Source organism: Heterodontus francisci, chromosome 41 (genome assembly GCF_036365525.1).
Source record: "Heterodontus francisci isolate sHetFra1 chromosome 41, sHetFra1.hap1, whole genome shotgun sequence".
Classification (NCBI taxonomy): domain Eukaryota; kingdom Metazoa; phylum Chordata; class Chondrichthyes; order Heterodontiformes; family Heterodontidae; genus Heterodontus; species Heterodontus francisci.
The window spans coordinates 20561941-20584913 of record NC_090411.1 but is presented as its reverse complement, the minus strand read 5'-3'; the positions used below and the strand labels follow the sequence as shown (position 1 = coordinate 20584913).

At 43.7% G+C, this 22973-nt stretch overlaps 1 protein-coding gene across 1 annotated transcript in view; it reads right to left on the bottom strand.

Moving 5' to 3' along the window:
- LOC137353321 (myocardin-related transcription factor A-like) overlaps positions 1–22973 on the bottom strand; it is a 179388-nt gene that overhangs the window by 16882 nt on the left and 139533 nt on the right. Inside the window, 9 exon segments of the mRNA XM_068019461.1 lie at positions 84–248; positions 590–694; positions 6376–7170; positions 7172–7483; positions 11711–11870; positions 13209–13269; positions 13272–13455; positions 15745–15870; positions 19493–19665. Coding sequence (XP_067875562.1) covers positions 84–248; positions 590–694; positions 6376–7170; positions 7172–7483; positions 11711–11870; positions 13209–13269; positions 13272–13455; positions 15745–15870; positions 19493–19665 — 2081 coding nt within the window.

Below are 22973 nucleotides of genomic sequence, written 5' to 3'. Positions count from 1 at the left end.
CACATTGCTCCCCATTAAGACGGTAGGGAGTATTTGCTTCAGGTCACTATTTATGAAATGTCTGAAATGATGAACTAACTCACCTTGTGTTTGGAGCTTGGCCCGTTATTCATACCATTCACCTTGGCTTTTAGCGAGCTCTCAGTTACATTGTTTGTGAAGCTTGGCTGCACATTTGAGGGTGTAAATGAGTACGAGAGCACGGCACCAGATGTCCCAGTAACCAGCTGCAGACCCAACTTCTGTTCCTGCATTTAAAAAAACCACAGCAAGGATTTAAATACTGCCTGCTGAAACTGTCTGCTACAGCCACAAAGAGGCTAAACAAGAAGTACTTTTAACAAATGCAGCTTCCCACAGTTTATATTTGTCAAATGTCTAAACACTGTGTAATAATGTACAGCGTCCAAAGTCAATAAGCCAGTCCATTGGGCCTATTCCTTTCCACACAATCTGCCCCATCATGGACATTCAGGACAAAGGAGGATTGCAGGACTTTATTTGAACCCACTTTGCTGCCCAGTCCATTCCCCACCCACCGACAGTCAAGGAGGGGCTCTGCTCCAGATCACAAAGACAAAGAAGATACCTTTTTTACTGCCTGCTTCATCAGTCCTGCCGGTGGCTGCTGCTTTGACTGTGTGTCCAGCATTGGTTGCTGTGCCTGCCCCTGGGAGGGAGGAGACGGCATTACCTGAAAGTGAGGAGGAGGTGGTGAAAGAATGGGACAACAGAGTTGTGTCAAACAGGTAATCAGGTCTGGATGAAGCAACACCATTTTTCTGGGAAGGGACAGTCGTTCAGCAGGTTCCAGACTCCAAACTTTGAAATCTCAGTCTCTTGCCACCAGCTGTCAGTTTGGCATCATTTTTAGCACTCCCACCCTCCACTCTGACACATCAGTTAGGCTGACACCCCAGTGCAGTCCTGAGGTGATGTTACCTAGTCAGAGATGGCAGCATCTGAAACGTACTTTAACAGGGGCTTCACCCGCCTGTTTAAATGTCATGGTACTATTTGAAGGAAAGCAGTAGGAAACATGTATCGTACACAGGTACCATATACATAAGAGCTAGGAGCAGGAGTAGGCAATTCAGCCCCTCTAGCCTGCTCCACCATTCAATATGATCGTGGCTGATCTCATCTCGGCCTCAACTCCACTTTCCTGCCCATTCTCCATAACCCTTCAACCCATTACTAATTAAAAATCTGTCTATCTCATCCTTAAATTTACTCAATGTCCCGGCATCCACCGCATTCCAGGGTAGTGAATTCCACAGACTCATGACCCTTTGAGAGGAGTAATTTCTCCTCATCTCTGTTTTAAATCTGCTACCCCTTATCCTAAAACGATGACCTCTCGTTCCAGATTGCCCAAGAGGAAACATCCTATGTCTACTTTGTCAATCCCCTTAATCATCTTATATACTTCAATTAGATCTCCTCTCATTCTTCTAAACTCCAGAGAGTAAAGGCCTAAACTGCTCAATCTCTCTTCATAAGACAAGCCCCCCCATCTCTGGAATCAATCTAGTGAACCTCCTCTGAACCACCTCCAATGCAACTACATCCCTCAAGTAAGGGGATCAAAACTGTATGCAATACTCCAGGTGTGGTCTCACCAATGCCTTATACAGTTGTAGCAACACTTCCTACTTTTATACTTTAGCAATAAATGCCAAAATTCCATTTGCCTTCCTCATTACATGCTCTACCTGCATACCAGTTTTCTGCAATTCATGCATGAGGACACCCAGATCCCTCTGCATCAAAGCACTCTGAAGTTTCACTCCATTTAGATAATAATTTGCCTTTCTTTCTTCCAACCAAAATGGATAACCTCACACTTAGCCACGTTAAACTCCATCTGCCAAACTTTGGCCCATTCACCTAACCTATTCATATCTATTTGTAAATTTCTTATTTCATCATTGCAACTTACTATCCCACCTATTTTAGTGTCATCTGCAAATTTGGTTATAGTACCTTCTATCCCTGCATCCACGTCATTAATGTAGATTGTAAATAGTTGGGGCCCGAGGACCTAACCCTGTGGCACCCCAGTAGTTACATCTTGCCAACCAGAAAAAAAACTATTTATCACAACTCTGTTTTCTGTTGGTTAGCCAATCCTCTATCCAAGCTAATAAATTACCCCTAACCCCATGTGATCTTACCTCGTGTATTAACCTTTTGTGTAGCACCTTATCAAATGCCTTCTGGAAGTTCAGATATACTACATCTACAGGATCCCCATTATCCACTTTACTTGTTACAGCTTCAAAGAACTCTAGCAAATTAGCCAAACACGATTTACCCTTCATAAAACCATTTTGATTCTGATGGATTGAGTTTTGACTTTCTAAATGTCCTGTCATTACTTCCTTAATAATGGATTCTAACAATTTCCAAATCACAGATGCTAAACTAACTGGTCTATAGTTTCCCACTTTCTGCCTCCCTCCCTTTTTGAATAAGGACGTTATATAAGCATTTTTCCAATCCACTGGAACCTTTCCCGCATCCAGGGAATTTTGGAATATTATAACCATTGGATCCACTATCTCCGCTGCCACTTCCTTTAAGACCCTAGGATGCAAGCCATCAGGCCCTGGGGACTTGTCTGCCTTCAATGTCAATAATTTGCTCAGTACTTTTTCCCTAGTGATGATTGTTCTAAGCTCCTTCCTTTCTATAACCTCTGCATTACTTGTTACCATTGGGATGGTACTAGTGTCCTCCACCATGAAAACTGAGGCAAAATACTGATTTAGTGTCTCCGCCATTTCTGTGTTCCCCGCTATTAACTCCCCAGTGTCATCCTCCAAAGGATCAACATTCACTTTAGCTACTCTCTTCCCTTTTATATACTTCTAGAAGCTTTTGCTATCCATTTTTATATTGTGCGCTAGTTTTCTTTCATAATTTATCTTTGCTCTTATTACTTTTTTAGTAACCCTTTGTTGATCTTTAAACATTTCCCAATCTTCCAGCCTGCCACTAACCTTTGCAATATAGCGTGCTTTAGTTCTTGTCTTTATGTTATCCTTCACTTCCTTGCTTAGCCATGGATGTTTTTTCCCCTCTTAGAATCTTTCTTTCTTCCTCTCTGGAATATATTTTAGTTGGGAGGAATTGAATATCTCCTTAAACATCTGCCACTGCTCATCAACTGTCCTACCTTTTAGTCTTCCTGCCTAGTCCATTAGGACCAAATCTGTCCTCATGCCTATGTAATTATCTTTGTTTAACTCCAGAACCCTAGTGTGGGACTCCAGTTTCTCACCCTCAAACTGAATTTGAAATTCTAGCATGCTATGATCATTCTTCCCTAGGGGATCCTTAACTATGAGATTAATTAATCCCACCTCATTACACAATACCAAATTTAGAATAGCCTGCTCCCTGGTTGGTTCCACAACATATTGCTCCAAAAAATAATCTCTAATACATTCAATGAACTCTCCCTCGAGGCTACCCTTGCCAATTTGATTAATCCAGTCTGCATGCATATTAAAATCATCCATGTTTATTGACGTACCTTTCTTACAAGCCCCCAGTATTTCCTGGTTTATACTGTTCCCCACTGCAGAACTACTGTTTGGGAACCTATAGATTACTCCCAAGGACTTCTTTCCCTAGCTCTTTCTTATTTCTACCCAGACTGATTCTACATCTTGATCTCCAGTGCCTATATCATTTCTCACTACAGCACTGATCTCTTCCTTTACTAACAAAGTCATACCACCTCCTTTTACTTCCTGCCTATTCTCCCGAAATACTGAGTACCCTTGGATATTCAATTCTCAAACCTGGTTTCCCTGCAACCACGTCGCAGTAATCGCCACTGAATCATACCCATTCATCTCTATTTGCGCATTTATTAACTCATTTATTTTATTCCGAATACTTCAGACATTATATACTTCATATAATGTATACAGGCCCCAATATACTCCAATACTGTACCTGAGCCCCATATCCTCAATTACTGTACCTGAGCCCAAAACACTAACTGTACAATATTGAATATTGGTGTGCTCTTCATTTTAACATGCACACAGGAAAATGCTAATTCTATACATATGCAGGTGAAATATCCTATGTTGCATACAGAGTCAGTTCATCAGTACAGCCATACAATGTGCCTGATTCAACAGGACTTTGATTACAGCAGGATTTTTTTTTTTAAAAACCACTCATTATATTCTTCACATTAAACTGACACAAGGCGCATCACAGTTTAAGGCATTTGGAAACGCAACTGAAATAATTGCACCCACTTCAGGTTCAGCTCTTCAAACCTGTACAAATCTGAGACCTAAGAAAATGGCTGCTTTCCTGAACAATCCATTCAACAAAACAATTCTCATCGGATCACAAAAGGAAAACTTCCTGAAACTCTCCCCAAGGGTGTAATTTGCTCGATACAAAAACAAACTGATTTCTGAAGGGATAGAGAATGTGGCTGCAATGCCGGAATAGCACTAGCAAGCAGCTAGCTCCCTCTGTTGGCAGTGAGCCTTACTGTTGTAACATACATGGGCTGGCAGAGAACTGCACCCTAACATGGAATTTACAGCACAAACAGGCCATTCAGCACAACAGGTCTGTGCCAGCGCTTATGTTCCACATGTGCCTCCTTCCACCTTACTTCATCTCACCCCATCTGCATATGCTTCTATTCCTTTCTCCCTCATGTACGTATCTAGTTTTCCCTCAAAGACATCGTATACTATTCGCCCTCAACAACTCCAACCAGGTAGCAAGTTCCACATTCTAACCTCTCTCTGGATAAGGATGTTTTTTCTAATATCTTTGTTGGTGGTTTATTACTGAGTATCTTGTATTGATAGCCCCTAGTTCTGGTGTCCCCCACAAGTGGAAACCTCTTCTCCACATCTACCCTATTGAACCTCTTTGTAATTTTCAAGACCTCAAATGAAGTTGCACCCAGATTTCCAGTAACAGTTTGAAGCAAATCTAGAACTATTCTCATCTTACAGTTAAATGATGGGCAGCTACTTATTGCACAAAGACCTGTAAACAGGCATTGACTGAGCACTTGAGGGATCTGAAGCAGACAGCTTACTAAATGGCCACGGTGATAAAGGCACCAAGTCTACACAGCACAAAGTCCTGGGTCAGCAGTTGGTCTGACCAGGACAGCAGCCAGATTGCTACAACTTGCCTCAGGAAGCAGAGGAAAACTCAGCTGGGGCTCCCTCTCATCCAGTGACCACACGCACCCCCCGCCCCCCCCCCCCCCCCCCAAACTGGGAAGTCCATCCCTGTGTGGATGCCAGTAAGACGATGACTATGCTCAACAGTGACATCCTCCATAGTTAACTCATCGTTGAGGTTCACCCAAGAACAGCCAATTGGGAGACAGTAGAGGGCAAGCATCAGCCATTTAATCATACCCTCAGCATGAGCCAATACCTCAATAAAAGCCAGATGTGTTATGAGGTTGTGATGCCCCTCAAGGAGCATCATTAACCACAAAAACATAGCCTGAGCTGCTCATCAACTCTAGCCCAGAGATGACTCCTGTTGTGAACTTTACACTCCAGCGGGGTAAAAAGAAAATAACGGGAACACACAGCTAGTCAGTGAGAAAACCAAAGGGCTAACATTTTGTGAACAGTGGTTCACCGAAATTCTTTTCTCTACTGCTACTCAGTGACCTGCTGTACATTGGTGCCAAATTCCCAGCATCATCCTATTCGGTTTCTCACAACATCATGTCTTAAAAAAAAGACATCAGGGAAGGACAAGATTAACCTCCTCCACACTGGAGTGAGCTATGTTATATAAACATGATAGTATCAAGGGTAGGCCATATGGCCCCCACCCAACCAGTTCCTGAGCCTGCTTCTCCATTCAATAAGATCATGGCTGATCACCCACCTCACCTCCACTTCTCCGACCTACCCCCATATTCCTCTCTGTTCTTAGTGTCCAAAACTCTATCACTGACTTGAATATAGTCAATGATTGAGAATTTCAAAGATGTACAGCTCTGAGTGAAGAAGTTTCTCCTCACTTCAGTCCTAAATGGCAGACTTATCCTGAGAACGTAACCCTAGTTATAGACTCTCCAAGCAGGGAAAACAGCCTCTCGGCATCTACCCTGTCAAGTCCTCTCAGCACATACCGCATTATGCTGTTAGGGTAAGATAGAGAGCTGGGAGGAAGCTAGTGTGGACCTGATGAGCCAAAAGACTGTGCTGTGTTCTATATTATTCTATATAATTCTGGGAGTGTGGTTTTGGGGGGGGGGGGGGGGGGGGGGGGGAGGGGGGGGGGTGGGGAAGAAGGGGAATGATGTAGTAACTGCCCCTTGAAATTGAAACAGCTCCATTAATTGCGTACCTGTATTGCCGGTTGACCCTTGGCAGTGGTCACAGTGGGGGAGACACGTTGCACGTTGTTGCTTTGTGGAGTCACTGTGAGGAGGATGTGAGTCCCCACTCCGTTAGCCAGCAGATTGGGAGCTTGGTTCTGTGAGATTGTCCTTGGTGCTCCCGTGGTCACCTGATTTGTCTGCGTTGGGCTCAGAACAGCTGGCACCATCGTGGGCTGCTCGCAGGGGCCTGCACAGGTTTCTTGCTTTACCACCAAGGCCTTCATTGGCACCAAGTTCGACCCGAGGGCATCGGCAAGGTTTGGGCTGCTCTTTGGGGGCTTGATGTGGTTGAGGAGCGAGATGGACTTATTGGAACCAGAGTGTGTGGACTGCGCGGAAAGCGGGCAGCTGGAAAGTGGGCTTTCCTGTTTAATGGTGATGGGGATGATTTTCTGGCTGTTCTGTACAGGCAAGGAAACGCCGGCTGCTGGCTGCTGCAGTTGGATCCTCTTTTCCTGATACAGTTGCAGCCGGAGGGCTTCGACCAGCTGTTGCTTCTGTCTCAACATCCTGGTCAGCTCCTCGATTTGCTTGTCTTTTTCCTGCAGCATCAGATCCTTCGTTGTGGCTTGTGTGTCCTTGCTCGACTCTTGGTTATTGCCTCGGATGCCATTGGACACTAGTGTGGCGATGCCAGTCATGCCATTGATACAGCTGGGCTCTTCTTTGCCAACAACCCGCCTGGGTGAAGATTGGAGTGACTCGGTGAATGCCTCCGGAGTCATGCTCTCTTCCATGCTGTGCACTGAGCGGTCGGAGGGGGGCGGGTGACACCGGAGGGGTGGAACTGGTGCTGCTCAACTTCACTGCGGAGCTGCCAGTCACTGTGGTGACCATTGCATCCCCAGAAGTGACACTGGTGACCACTGCTGGGGTGCTGCTCAGGAGGGCAGATGGGAAGGAAACCATCACCTCAGTGGGTTTCAAAGTGGCAGAGCCAGCCTTGCTCATAGTTGAAGGAGTTCCGCCTCCTTTGTTCTGCTCCTGATAGTTCTTCAGCCGCTCAATGAGATCGGTTTTAGTTCCCGACACAGGCAAGGCTCGCAGCTTTAGCTCCTGCTTCAGTTCAGCCACCTGCAGACAGAAACAGAACGTGTTTTTGTCAAACATACAGCCATGCAGTCCATAGTGCCTGTGTCAGCTCTCTGAAAAAGCTATTCAATAACCCCATTTCCTGTTTCTCCATAATCCTGCAATTTTTTCCCCTTCAAGTATTTATCCAATTCCCTTTTGAAAATTACTATTGAATCTGCTTCCACTGTATACAGTTCCACTGAATCAAAATAAAAATCTGTTTTCAGTGACTTCACTAGTGGGCCCACTGATACGGACAGATACAGTGTAGGAAGATCCCTGGTTGAAATCCTGCAGCTGTGTTGGTTTCAGCTAGTGCAGCAACTGGGGTACAACTGATCTCAATTCCCCCAGCAGCCAACTCAGCCAGGGCACCTCAGTCAGTATCCAATAACCCTGCTGGATAGAGCGTTCAAAGCTGTCAGAACGTGCTCCTCTGTGATATCCACCTTGGTGGGATGGACGAGAATTACTGGCTAGGCTCAAGACGATGAGACCTCCTGTATCCAAACAGCCTCCCAACATCTTGTATATGAAGAATGGCCCTGGCAATGAAGTACCGGTGGGCTGCAGAGTCCTGGGGAACTTAGCAAGAGTCAGAACCCTTGACAGAAAGGAAAACAAAAACCCCATCCATTTTAGAAATTTCTATCTAAACATCTGGGAAAGATTGACATGGCCTCAACAAAATAACAGTGCCTGTGGATATATATCGAATTGCAATCAGTTTTGAATTATTGATGCCAAATGGAACAAAATGTTTACTTCAAAGCTGCTTCAACACCTGGTTATTAACATTGACATGAGGTTAGATAAATTACTGTTGGAAGAAGTGGCAAGGACGTGCAGAAGCAGAATCACAATATCCAGCAATAAAGGTTTGGGGTAAAGGCAATTTTAAAACATGGCTGATGGGACAAGACTGCCTTTCTTGCCCATCCCCAGCTGCACAGGAAAGGTGAGCCGACTGGTTTTCTGTTGGTAAGGCAAAGTATGGGATTGGAGTAACGTGAAGGCAGGACGAGGCCGGGACAGCAAGCTCCCGCTCCCAAAGGACATTCGCGAACCTGTTGGGTTTGAACAGCAATCTGGAATAAATAACCAGATATACTGAATTTCAGTTTATAACCTGTTAAGGTAGGCAACCAACCTACAGGTTGTTAGACCGGCATCGAAACTACACCTCTCGGGTTGCTTAAGAGGTGCTAACTCTTGCAAAGATTTTGTCAGATTAACAATAGCAGATGATCAACATGAAGAAAAAAATCTCATTTAAAATATGGAGATATCAGAAATATTGCTTTGTACGGCAAATAATTTAATAAGAGTATATATAACCTTACAATGGGCAAATTTGAAAAATGTTAAATACATCATGATTCATTCCACAAACAGACTGCCATTGATGTAATTCCTGCATTGTATAAGTGAAAAATTAATTTTCGACATCATTCTGATAGCTCATGTTTCAAATCCATTTGGCACTAGATACACTAGTCTACATCTGGAAAAACAACTCCCTCTCTCTCCCCCACCTCCACCTGATTAGCAGAGTGTGATTTCCACTCCATCCACTGCATTTCCGTGAACTGCGACAAACACGGTTGATGCCACAAACGCCACTGTCAATTTACAGTCTCCAAGTGAATCTTTGCTTTAAAAAAAATGGTCACTGTTTGATTAGACTAGATTAAATTGACGCCAAGAAAAGGCAGAATGTGGGTTTACATTAAGTAAACACCAAGGATGGAGTTATTGGCGTCAGTGGCAGTGAGCAGAGATCTGCTGGGGTAAAAGGGAATTAGACAGCAATCTGCTTAAGGTTTCTTTCTGACAGCTGGTGGCCCAAAGGCAGAGGCCTCACAGAGAGGTATGTACTGCCTTAGCCAGACATGGTGCATAGCTCCCTAATACCTTACAACAATAGATAACAGCCTGTAGAGGACAGTGTCTTAATAGGAATCAAATTCAGTTAGTCAGTCCTTGTGTTACATTATCCCTTGGGCTGTAATGTTTTTAATTTCTTCTCCAAGGCCTCTGATCTACATTGCTGGAGACAAATAGTCTGCACTCATCACAAAAAAAAATCACAGAAATCATCGAATTGCTTCCCCCAAAAGGCTGTTAATGCTGGGACAACTGGAGCTTTCAAGACGGAGATCGATAGATAATTGTTAAGTGAGGATATCGAGAGACATGGATCCAAGGCTGGTAAATGGAGTTGAGATGCAGATAATCTAATTGAATGGTGGAATAAGATAAGAGGCTGAATGGCCTCCTTCTTTTCCTAGGACTTCAAAATAGCAAATAGTAAAGAGCAAAGAAACCCCTTTGCTGGGGTTGGCCGAGTGGGGGTGAAATAACAAAACAAGCAAGGCTCACCTGGGACGGTGGGAGGTAGGAAAATTGGCAGCTCAGCTGCCCAATCCAGGACACAGAGTGTCGATAGCAAGTTAGGCAGGAAATAAAAGGACAAAGCAGCACACGGCTTGGGACCGTTTGAAGACTAGTAAGGGAGAGACGCACGAAAAGTGAAAACGCCTCATGATACTAGTCAGGTTCAGGAGGTACCGGCCAGAAAAAGTTACATTTCACCCACTAACAGGGATAGTGTGGCACATTTTGTTATTTTACACGTCATGAGGAGCTTTATATAATGAACTGAAATTCAGCATAAATCATTAGCCTGTTCATTCTCTTCCTGGTGATAAGGCCTTTTGATTTATATTTGCCTTGGCTTGTCAATGGTACTCAGTCTGCCTTCTCTCAACAAGGAGAAGCATGTGGTGGTATGTGCTAGATTCCCGTATCCATTTCAGATAATAAGGGGTTTTAGCATTACGACTCATCACACCTATTATAGGACTAGATATTGGGAAGTGCAGTAAAGTGCTGATCATAATTAGGTTCACTTACTGTACAGACCAGTGAGGCTGAACATGAGTATCTACTCAACATTAAAATGATACAGCAAATGAGGAAGCCATTTTTCCCATCGTGTTTGTGCTGGCTCTTTGATAGAGCTATCCAATTAGTCCCACCCCCCTGTTCTTTCCCTATAGCCATGTAAAATTTGTAACACGGAATTATGTAGTACATATGAGCACAAGGTACCCTCAGATATTTTCCTCTTGCTGTTGGGATGGCCCTAGCTTCTGGTCCTGTGATAGCCCAAAGGTCCTTAGCAGGTCAGGATGGGTATACGGGGATGAGGGTGGCGGTGGGGGGGGGGGGGGGGGGGGGGAGGGTAATGTGACAAGTAAACAGTGTCATCACTCTTGGGTATATAGTCTCCCAGTTAACCAATGTACCGTCTCACCAAAACTTTCTGCCCAATTAGCAGCTTCAGTGGGTTCAGTCACATGAAGTTAAATGGCAACACATTCTCAAGCTCACCTCCCATTTCCTTCCCCACTCTCAAGTTACATAAGAGCAGCAATTCAAATGTACAAAAGATGCTTTTGTCCATTTGCACAGCTCTGGCTCTACAACTTTCACTAGGCCAATGAGACTATATTAGCAAACGATCTAACACCAAGAAAGGAAGACTTGCATTTATATAATGACTTTCACAACTTCAGGGCATCCCAAAGCACATTACAGCTAATGAAGAACATTTTGAAGCGTAATCACTGTTGTAATGTAGGGAAACAGAACAGCCAAACTACACACAGCAAGCTCCCACAAACAGCCACTTGATAAGTGATCAGATAATCTGTTTATAGATGTTGGCTGAGGGATAAATTATTGGCCAGGACACTGGAGAGGACTCTCTGGGCACATGGGTGCTCAGTTTAACATCTCAAGCCACATTAGAAGATTACAGCTGCCATTAGATAGTCACTGAAGTTCCTCAATAGCTTGCTGGGCAAATTCATTTTTGCATGATACAAAGTCAGGGAGACCAGGAAGTTACAAGCTCAGTGCGCACCAAGTTCAGTATTCCCAGTTAGAAAGTGTAAAATACTCAAAAACGTAACATCAGCCCTGATAGTCTGCCTCCCACAGTTAAATAGCCTCACTGTCTGGGCTTTCTCAGAATTGCATCCCAGTATGAATCACCACCTCAAGGAAAAAGGGCAGAAATCTGAGGATGGGAGAGAGGGAGGGATGGAGGGGAGAGCAGTTCTACACTGTGTACAAGATGAGTTACTCAGAACATACCGAGTGACAGAGCAGGAAGACAAGCAAGGCCTTGGAGCACATCAGAGGGAGAATGCAACTGACCTTCAGATCATCGAGGTTGGAGGGCAGCGACGTTGGTGGTTTGATGGTGGACGTGCAGCTGTTCTGCCGGGTGAGTCCACCCGAGCCCGAGGATGGTGTGCTATTAGTCAGAGTCATTACTGAGGCAGCACTGCTCTTTGTTTGCTGGTCACTGTTGGGTCTAAAGGTAAAATGAAAATGCAGCCATTAATGGAGAGGCGACTATTGCCACATGTAGTCACCCAGCAGCACTGTAGCTGACAACAGACATAAATTGCATGGAATTAACAGCACAAAAATAGGCCATTCAGCCCAACTGGTCTATAATCCCACATGAGCTTCCTCTCACTCTTCTTCATATAACTTCCCTTCAGCATTCCTGCAGAAACCAGCAAGAAACTGATACCTTCCAAAACACCAGCTCAACAAGTGTACCACCAGTCAGATAAACTGTGAACATTCATGATTAGCATACACTTGATAAATGGGACTTCAGGCTGCAGGGTTTTCAACACCGTGGAGCCAGAGCCATGCAAGAAGCAGCATCATGAGGATGAAAGAAAGGAGAGAAATCTGGAAAAATTATGAAAACTCGCAACAGTGACACTTCGGTCACACTTATTGCAAAAGGGACTCAAAACAGAGGCTTCATTTTAAGAAACTGGACACAAATGAGACGAAATTCCCCCTGGCCCAAGATGTTTCACCACATTGGAGGATGCAGGCATTATACTTTTACATAGTGATCTGTATCAAATGCAGTGAGCACTAAATACAATCACTATGAGGATAAGTCAGGCAGTGCAGTCTTTCAGAAGCTGCATACTCAAGTCAAAGGAAATGTGTGGGTTTCAGCCACAGTGGCTGCTTTACTTCACTGACAAATGTCTATCCTTTGCAACTGAGGGAACCAGCCGAAGTGTTCTCACTGGTCGCTCACACTGGTGAAGGTGAAACTACAAGTGTGACACTTCAAGACCAGCAGTAACTGCATCAACGTTTACAAACTGTGGAGAGAGAATAAAAATGTTAAATCTACAGCTTCATTTCTGTCCCCCCACCACCTGCTATCCACTCCTCCTGTCACAAAGATACTGACAGTTGCTGGTTTAGTTCCCTGTGGACTAGTAGCCCTCTAGTACCCACTTCAGTCATTCATCACGAGCAACCCAGGAAGTGTTGCCATGCTAACGGGCTGTGGAAGGCCCCGCAACAGTGCCCTATCCTGTCCGGCTTGCACACACACACATACATACAGGGAGGTGCAACACTTCAGCAATCAGAAGCAGGAAGCCTGACTCTCTTTCTCCCCCTCCTGAAGGCAACAGCGATGAGGTTCAATTGATGCCCTGGATGAGATCAGCAAACTCAGCACAGGCTGAGAAATAGGCCTCAATCCTTGCTGCCCTCTAAGGCTCAAAATCACATCGCTTGCTGCTTTCAGAATGCCACGGATGTCAGAAATCTTCAAGCTGATAAACTGCTGCATTTAAGCAACTCAGACAGGCTGGGTTCTTACTTTGGAGGTGCAGGGAGGATGGTCTGATAGTTGTAGTGCTGCTGCTGACACAGTATCTGAGCTGGAGGAAGAGCTGCTGCTGCTGGAGTAGTTTGGAATAGGCCGTGTCCAGAGGCAGTGTGGCCTTGTCGAGTTTCTGGTCAGGTGGGACGTACTGGTGGTATTTCAGCTTCTTCACTCGGGATTTTGGCTCCTTCAGCTTCTTGCTCCGCTGGTTCTTGTCACGTGCCGTCTTGGGCTGGCTTTGCTGCAAATGGGGTTTTTGGGGGGGTGGGGGGAGGGGGGGAGTAGAGGGGAGGGTCACGAAATAGAATCTAAGTTCTCCTTGAATACTCAAGGAGGTGGTAAGATTTACACGGCACAATTGATAGAATCACAACACTGCTTTTTAAAATGACAAACACTCCAACTACAACCCAAACCTAGAATTAGATTGAAACAAACAAAAAAGGGGGCATGTCCAGCAGGTCCATGTGACCCAATCACTCCCAAATTAAAACTTCTCGTAGGAGGATTCTACTGGTATAACATTTCAACAATTGCATATCACTCGCATATTAATACAGATTAATCCATCCAATATAAGCTGACAAAGGCAAAGAGTCAACTCTGGAAATGGACAGGGTGGGGTTGGTGATTGACCTATCAGTCTAAAGAAATAATAATCCACACTCAAGCATGTTTTCCACCCTATCACTTTGGAATTACCCACTTTGTTCTCCCCTCTCTTTCTGCCAATCTTGACCTGTCCTGAAGATGTCGACAGTGCTGCCAACACTGATCACCTTCTGGTACACCCTGGCCAAGTGGTCATTCTTAATGAGTGAGCATGATTAATGAGTGGCAAGAGGGTGTTTGGCTACAGTGGCCCTGAAAGCCAAGCAGATCCCATTTTCACTCAAAGTCTATGGAGGAGCCTGGTTTCCAAGTGGGATCACTGGACTGTGATCAGCAGCAGGAATCCTGGCAAATCTCTCCCATCCCCCTCTGGAGCACACCTAACACAGTAAGATCAGCAAACTTGGCATATACTGGCTCCAATTTTTAGACTATATCACCTAGTCCCAAGAAAAGACAGAAAATGCTGCAAATATACAAGGGATCAGTCAGCACCTAATGAGAGAAGACACAATTAACGTCTCAGGAGTACATCCTGCACTAGATCTGGTAATAGAACAGAAGTGAGCCGCAACAGCAAACTGAGGCAGCAGTAAAATCAAAAGGCAGAAAAACTGACCCCATCACAAAAGAGACAGATTTAATAGCTTGTAAACAGGTTAATTAACAAGCAGGAAAGAGATGAGAAATGGTTGAATGCTATACAAAGATCACCTCAATCAGCGAAAAGATATTAAAAGGGCATGCGGGGCATAAGGACACAAGGTGGTGTAAAGCCAGGAGACAGACAAGAGGGGAGGTCTGGTAACAATCCCTGGAAGCAAATTATATGAAAGCCTGATGCTAGAAATAAGCCGAAATATTGGAAAGAAATAAGCACTGAACTGCTAAAGCTTTTGGGAACTACAGCAACTCATCTTACAGCCCCCAACCTTGATCAATTGTATACACGCTTTCTGCGGGTGGCATGTGCTATCGGTGAGCTTCTGGGTTCATAACTACTGTCAAAAATATCTGCCAGTGTCAGGAGAGTTTGTCACAGTTTCTGCTGAGCTTGACATTATATTAAGTAAAGATTTGAAATGCGAAGTGATTATCTACTAATTGACTTGAAATAAATCTTAAAAACCGATCAACATTCAGAAGCAAAATTTTCTCCATCATTCACCAGACTAAAAAATTACTTTAGAAAGAAAAGTTTGACCAATTACTTAAGCCAGTTTTTTGGTCACTGAATGATGATTACTTACACTGGGCCATGGCGTAGCTCAAATAGATTTTTTTAAAAATATAACTAGATGGAGCTTCCTCCAAATCGTTAAGTGAGTTTACCCAACATGCAGCTGAGCCATACACACCAGGAGTGATTGAGGTTCAATCCCATGCCTGCAGAGTGTGTTTCCCTCAACTAGGTAGGGGCACCATGACTGAATGCAGCTCTGCTGGGTGAGGGTGGGGACAACTCTGCCAGGATGCTCACTGCTATCCCCTGACCAGAAACGAGATTGAGAGGGGTAAGGATAGGACCAGATTGATTCAACCGCCTGGGAACAAATAGCTGCCTCGGGTATCCAGCATCTCTGCTTCTTCCAACACATTGCGTTTCTGAAGTCTGAGCAAGATAATATCCCAAACTCACTCTTCATGGAGTAACGGATAGCTGGCAGAGGACATCAACTAGCACTCAGAAATCAGCTGGGAGCCACCTCCCTATAGGGCAGAACAGGAGGGGAGAAACTTGGCAAGGAAACAAAGTAGTAAATAAAGATTTTGGACCACACAATTTCATGTAAATAAGAGTCAGCGTCTGGTCAACCTATCTGTTCTGCACAAGTCAAGAATTCTGACCACAGTTTGTTAGGATGCAAAACATCACCACATGATCCCATTGTATTTGTGTTTTTCAAGATTTGCTTACTTTAATGAGTGTTGGCATGGGTTTGGCAGTTGGAGATGGCACACCATTTGCCAATTTTGCCATCTGTTGGTCAGACGCTGCCTTTAACTTGCTCAATTCTGTCCCAGTTGGCAACGATATAAGATACTGCAAGAGAACAAGGCAACTATAAAAAAGGCAGCAAAACATCACTCCCAATCCAGCTTACAAAAAGTTGCTAAATATAGAGAAATGTCAATACATTTTTTGACCAAGAGTTTGTTTCTTAATGCAATATTTTTTGCCCTATTATGGATCTGACAACCCAACGAGATTCCCTTCTGAAGGGCCAAATGACTCTTGTTCCAAAACAGATTGCAAGGAAGTATGGATGTGGAATGTATACTTAACCTCCAAAATTAACTAACTCCCTGAAGCAAAGCCCTTTCTTGAGCACTAACACCCTACTAGCACAGCACACTGTGGTACTAACAATATGTAATGTTTTAAAAATGTTTGCAGTGTTATTACATTCCAGTAGCTTGTACTGACTTCTTGCTTAGACCCTCAGCAGCCCTAATTTATTTTCCCCATTGTCAGCAATACAAGAGGCAGCCAACAAGTGGACACAGTGCCAATGTGTACAGGTCCAATCTACCATGATAGAAAATGGATCTTAATTATTGGCTCCACAAAAACAATCTTTTTTCTGAGCGGTGATCTGGTACCTTCGGGATCAAACCACTCTGCGCTGGTCACATGCATCTCTTAGCAATCTAGTTCTACAGCAACACTCGTAGAGTGAATGGGAGCAGCTGATTGCTTTCCTTTCCTACCTTAGAATGGCATATGGCAGATAGATACGAGAAAGAGGCATTGCTGAAGAACTCAAATGCAATCTATAGCATACAGCTGCCTTTTATCTATCAGTGGAAACCAGGAAGAAAGCAGAGCACATTGTGAAATGGAGTGTCTGATTCCATGTTAGCAGGAGGTCACAATGAAGCCATTTACCTGGTTTAAGAACATTCCATTCACTGGGCAATGATTGCATTGAACACAATGATTATTTGTAAGTAGTGATTAGGTAACACATGCGTTATTGCACTCAAAGGGAATGCTCAGCCCTGGAACACCTGATACACCCAGAACCTGCGTTGCCAGGTCAAGGAAACCGTAGTTAAGTGCAGACTCGCACCTTTGCACTGCCTCAACCCCAAGCTCTGAAGAGGAACTCCACTAGACCAATGCAACACTTTTCTACTTAACAGCCATCCTTTGCTCTTCTCGTAATCAGAGTGCCAAGTGATGCTGATTTAAGGGCAGTTTTCTACGGTGGATCCACATCCATAAGGAACTAGACAGCGACTTCACACTCATTTCAAATATGATCGTTACATCTAGGGGAGGATACTTTCATCCTTCAGTCTAACAGAAAGAAATAACCTGCATTTATATAGCACCTTTCATAACCTCACGACGTCCCAAGTGCTTTATAGTCAATGAAGTACTTTTTGAAGTGCAGTCATTGTTGTAATGTAGGAAATTCGGCAGCCAATTTGCACACAGCAAACTCCCATAAACAGCAATGAGCTAATGACCAGATACTTTTAGTAATGTTGGTGGAGGGATAAATATTAGGCTGGTCTCTGGGGAGAACTCCCGTTATTCTTCGAAATACATCCACCCGAGAGGGAGCAGGAGGGGCCTCAGTTTACTGTCTCATCTAAAAGGCAAGACCTCCAACAGTATCAGCCTAGATTTTATGCCCAAGTCCCTGGAGTGGGATGTGAACCCACAGCCTTCTGACTCAGTCTAGGCTGGATCAAAACCCAGTTGCTTGTGTACAACAGCAGAAAAATGATCTCATGAAAGGTCATAGAACGTTAACTGTTTCTCTCTCCACTGGTGCTGCCAGATCTGAGTATTTCCAGCATCTGCAATATTTTGCTTTCGTGTTGTTATGGCAGAAAATGATTAATTATTGATCACCGTAAGGCAGTGATGTTCAGCTGTTACAAACATCTCTCGCTCTTAAGTTTTAACCACATCTCTACAAGGTTATTTTTATATTACCGCAGTGCAGGCAGCTGCCAATACATGGCTCTTACAGTTGGTAAGTATTCTGGAATGTCAGTGACCTTGTCCCGGCAGCAGTACAGACCTACTCTTTGTGTGGGTCTCCATAACCTGCCATCAGAATTGCCTCCTCTGCAGATCTAACTGAGCTACTGCAGGCTTCAAACGTAGAAGCGAATGAGCGAGGGAGGGAGGTAGCTTTTGACATTAGCCACCCAGGAAGCATGAGCCTGCCTCAAGCCAAATGTTTAAAAACAAGTTTCAGCAGGAAAGTTCATCTCAACCATGAAAGCAAAAAATTTAGAGGCAGTGACACTGGCCACAGTTGAATAGTGCGCCAATATGCAATGCACCCAAGAAAGGCCATTTAGAGGAAAGATATCAGCAACTTGTCAGTCCATGGAATCTTACACAGGGAGAGGTGAGTGGAATAAGTGCAGTACTGCTTTGGAGCCTCCCCCACACCATCCTTCTGTCTGGTGGATGTTGCAACCTCTGACTAGGAAAGGCAAATCATTAATGTTATATATTAATGACCTAGATCTTGAGTACAGGGCACAATTTCAAAGTTTGCAGATGATACAAAACTTGGAAGCATTGTGAACTGTGAGGAGGATAGTGTAGAACTTCAAAAGGACATAGACAAGTTGGTGGAATGGGTAGACAGGTGGCAGATGAAGGTCAATGCAGAGAAATGTGAAGTGATTCATTTTGGTAGGAAGAACAGAGAGACAATATAGAATAAAGGGTACAATTCTAAAGGGGGTGCAGGAGCAGAGGGACCTAGGTGTATATGTGCATAAGTCATTGAAGGTGGCAGGACCGGTTGAGAGAGCAGTTAATAAAGCATACAGTATCCTGGGCTTTATTAATAGGGGCAAAAAGTACAAGAGCAAGGAAGTTATGTTGGACTTGTATAAGACACTAGTTTGGCCTCAGCCAGAATATTGCGTCCGGTTCCAGGCGCCGCACTTTAGGAAAGACGTGAGGGCATTGCAGAGAGCACAGAAAAGATTCACGAGAATGGTTCCAGGGATGAGGAATTTCAGCTATGAAGATAGATTGGAAAAATTAGGACTGTTTTCCTTGGAGAAGAGAAGACTGAGAGGCAATTTGATAGAGGTATTCAAAATCATGAGGGGTCTGACAGAGTAGATAGAGAGAAACTGTTCCCACTCATGAAAGGATAGAGAACAAGAGGGCACAGATTTAAAGTATTTGGTAAGAGAAGCAAAAGTGACATGAGGAAAAACTTTTTCACGCAGCGAGTGGTTAAGATCTGGAATGCACTGCCTGAGAACGTGGTGGAGGCAGGTTCAATTGAAGCATTCAAAAGGGAATTAGACAGTTATATGAAAAGGAAGAATGTGCAGGGTTACGGGTAGAAGGCGGGGGAATGGAACTGAGGGAATTGCTCTTTCAGAGAGCCGGTACAGACACGATGGGTCAAATGGCCTTCTTCTCCACTGTAACGAGTCTGTGATTCTGTGAATGTTAAAAAGCTGGAATATTTAAAACTCAGCTTAACTTTTATTTGTGTTATTTGGCACTGCCAGGGAACAATGTCCTGACAAATAACACATTCTATGAAGAAGGGATAGCAGATTTACCCCAAGACAAGAGGAATGCACTATTTGAAATCAAAGATGACCATCTGACTTTCCACATGAAAATGAGTTCAGGAAGTTGGTTGAAAATGAAAGGCTGATACCTGGGTTGAAGAAGCGGGGAAGAGATGGTGCAAATCAGCAGCTCTGGTTTCTGTGGGGGATGGCAATGACCCTAGTGACTCCTGACTTCCTGGCTGCTCTGGTGAAAGGGCATCACTGCTGTCTTCGTCAAACGATGAGTTGTCTGCTAACGCAGAGTACGGCACATGATTATCTGTGGGAGAAATCGCAATGACATGCATTAACAATTTGGCAGAGAGATTAAACAAGTTTCTTTCGGGATGCATTAACGATCAGTTCTCATTCCAACCAATGCTACTTAAGAAATCAAAGAGTGCTTGGCCATGCAATAAGAGCCTCCTGATTCAATCAGTCCATTCAAGTGGCTTAAAGTACAATCCAACATGAGCTATATATTGCTTCAGAAACTGCTAGAAGCATCAAAGCTTTTAGGTAACTCCTTTAATTCAGTTTGTTTCCCATTAGTCTGCCTGCATCATCATAGTGTATGATCTATGCTCCAGCATCTGTCCAGTGCAGCTCCTGGCACAAACAGAGGTTGATCCATGGTAATTGTGCCTCAGAGTTTCCTCCCGCTTCATGAAAAAGTCTGACTTTCTGACCTGCAATTCACTGCATGGAGACCTGTGCACACTCCAACATACAAAATTGATGGAAATACTCAGCAGGTCTGGCAGCATCTGTGCGGAGAGAAACAGAGTTAACGTTTCAGGTCTGTGACCCGCCATCAGAATTTTCAACAAAACAGCCACCAGACCAGACTAAATATGATCAGCCTCCATTACTTAAATTGTCCAGTTGTTGTGTAGGGACTGTGCTGGGCTAAAAGCTGAAGTCAGATAAGACCAACCAACCACAGTCTACGAATAGCTTCTCCAACCGGCCGAACACAAAAGTGACATCCACCAACAGAAGGCCGGAGTGTGCGGAAATGCTCAAACACCACAAATACATCCCTATTCATCTGTAACGCTAGAATTGAGTGATCATAAGATTTAGACTAGTAATGCAGAAAAGCAAGGAACAAAATAAGGTAGAATGTCTAAGATTGGAAGAGGGTTAATTTCAACGTGATGAGAAGGGATCTAACCAGGGTAGAATGGAAGCAAAGACTGGCAGAAAGTGCCCTATCTTTAAGGAAGCGATGTTTCAGGTACAGGCTAGGAACATTCCAACAAGGGTGAAAGGTAGGGGAACCACGAATAGGGCTCCTTGCTTAACGAGGAAGATGGAGATGAATAAACAAAAAAAAAAAAGCTGCATGATGCATGTCAGGTGAACTCATCAAATGAGAGCCAACAATAAGCTGAGAGGGGAGAAGAGGAGGAAAATACGACTGGCAAAGAGATAATATAAAAATAGAACAGCAGTTAACCGAGAAGGAAACCCAATGGCCTTCTCCCGGCATGTAAATATTAAGCCAGAAGCAAGAGGAGGAGTGGGCCTATTAGGGATAGAGAGGAAAATATATGCTTAAAAGGCACAGGGCAAGGCTAATATACTTAATGAGTACTTTGTATCAGTCCTCACTAAGGAAATGGAGGCTGACAAAGTAGAGACAACGGATAGGATAAAAATTGAGAACCAGGAGGTACTAAGAAGGTTGGCTATGTTTTGGGTAGATAAGTCACCTGATCCGGGTGGCTTGCATCCCAGGTGCTAAAGGGAGTAGGGATGGAGACAACAAAAGGGCTTGCCATAATCTTCCAATCTTTCCATTATATATGGGTGAGGTGCCAGAGGATTGGAAAGTGGCAAATGTGACAACTTTGTTCAAGAAAAGGTGCAAGGACAGTCCTAGCAACTACAGACCAGTTAGTTTATCAGTGGTGGGTAAGGTTTTAGAAACAATAATCAGGGAAAATATCAACAGACACTTAGAAAGGTTCGAGTTAATTAAGAATAGCCAGCATGAATTTGTAAAGGGCAGACCATGCTTGACTAATCTAATTGAACATTTTGTTGAAGTAACAGAGAAAGTTGATGACAGGGAATGCAGTGGATGTTGCTTATATGGATTTTAAGAAAGTATTCTCTAAGGTACCACATAAAAGGTTGGTCAACAAAATCGAGCCTCATGGAATAAGAGGGTCAGTGTCCAAATGGATAAAATAATTTGGCTTAAGGACAGAAAACAGCAGGTCGTAGTAAATCGTCACTTTTCAGACTGGAGGATGGTTGACCGTGGTGTTCCCCAAGGGTCAGTGCTGGGACCACTGCTTTTTTGCTATATATAAAGGATTTGGATCTTGGAATACACAGTAGAATCTCAATTTGATGATGACGCCAAACTTGGAGACACGGCAGTGAGGATGATATGAACTGCCAGCAACAGGACATAGATAGGCTAGCAGAATGGTCAGACAAGTGGGAGATGGAATTTAATAGTTATGAAAGTGCTTATGTTTGTTAAAAAAAATTTTGAGCATTTTTATTTTAGAATTATGGACAGTGGTTTATTTGGGAAAACTGAAAAGACTCCATAGATTTTTTTTTCTTACAAGGGTCACGGAGGTCTTGTTTGAAAACAAACCTTTACTGGATATCACATGTCTTAAGCTCAATAAACAGCAGAAACTTTGGTGACTTAGGGGAGATGTTTACAGAGAAGTGACGTCATGATTTAGGAGGGTCAGGAGTTGGTTTTGTTTCTGAGATATTGTTTTGGTTCAGCTGGGGTGGGGACTGTGTTTGAAAGCAGTTGGAGATCAAGCTGCCAAGAGCAAAACACCCAGCTTACCTCCTTCCTCTATTCTCCGTGGTACAAGAGTATGGGAGCTAAAACCCCTGATGTCGCAATTGTTCTGAGGAGCTCCTGGAAAACCTGCCAAATTAACTCGATGTCACCTGAAAAGAACTGCTCCAGAAAAGATCCCAGCGACCTGTCTACATGTACTCGGAAGCCAGACTACCATTTTTTGGACACAACATATCTTATCCGTTTTCTTCAGGAATTAACAAGTATTTGGCCAAAGTATTTTTTTTTTGTTTTGTAAAAGATCTCTGCAGAGAGAGAGTTTCTTTTTTTTTATGTAACCAGTATGTGTACGTGCGTGTGTGTGTTGGGTAATTAAAAAGGGAACTTTCATATTTCACTGTGTTAATGCTTTGTTTCTTTATGACACAAGTCTTGTTTTATAATAAACTGATAATTTTGTTGTTTATTAAAGAAACCTGGTTGGTGTATTTTATGCTGGGATAAAGAGTAGGGTATGTGATTGACTATCAGTAACTGGGTAAACATTTAAAGATATGTTGTCCCCTAGGGAGAGTAGACAGTGCACTCCTCCCACCTTAGTCGTGACAATACTGACAAGTGTGACGTGATGCATTTTGGCAGAAGGAATAGAGAGGGGCAAAATATACTTAATGGCACAGTTCTAAACAGTATGCAGGAACAGAGGGGATGCATGTGCATTGATCTTTGAAGGTGGGAGGACCATATTGAGAGTGTAGTTAGTAAAGCATATGGGATCTTGGGCTTCATAAATAGAGGCATTG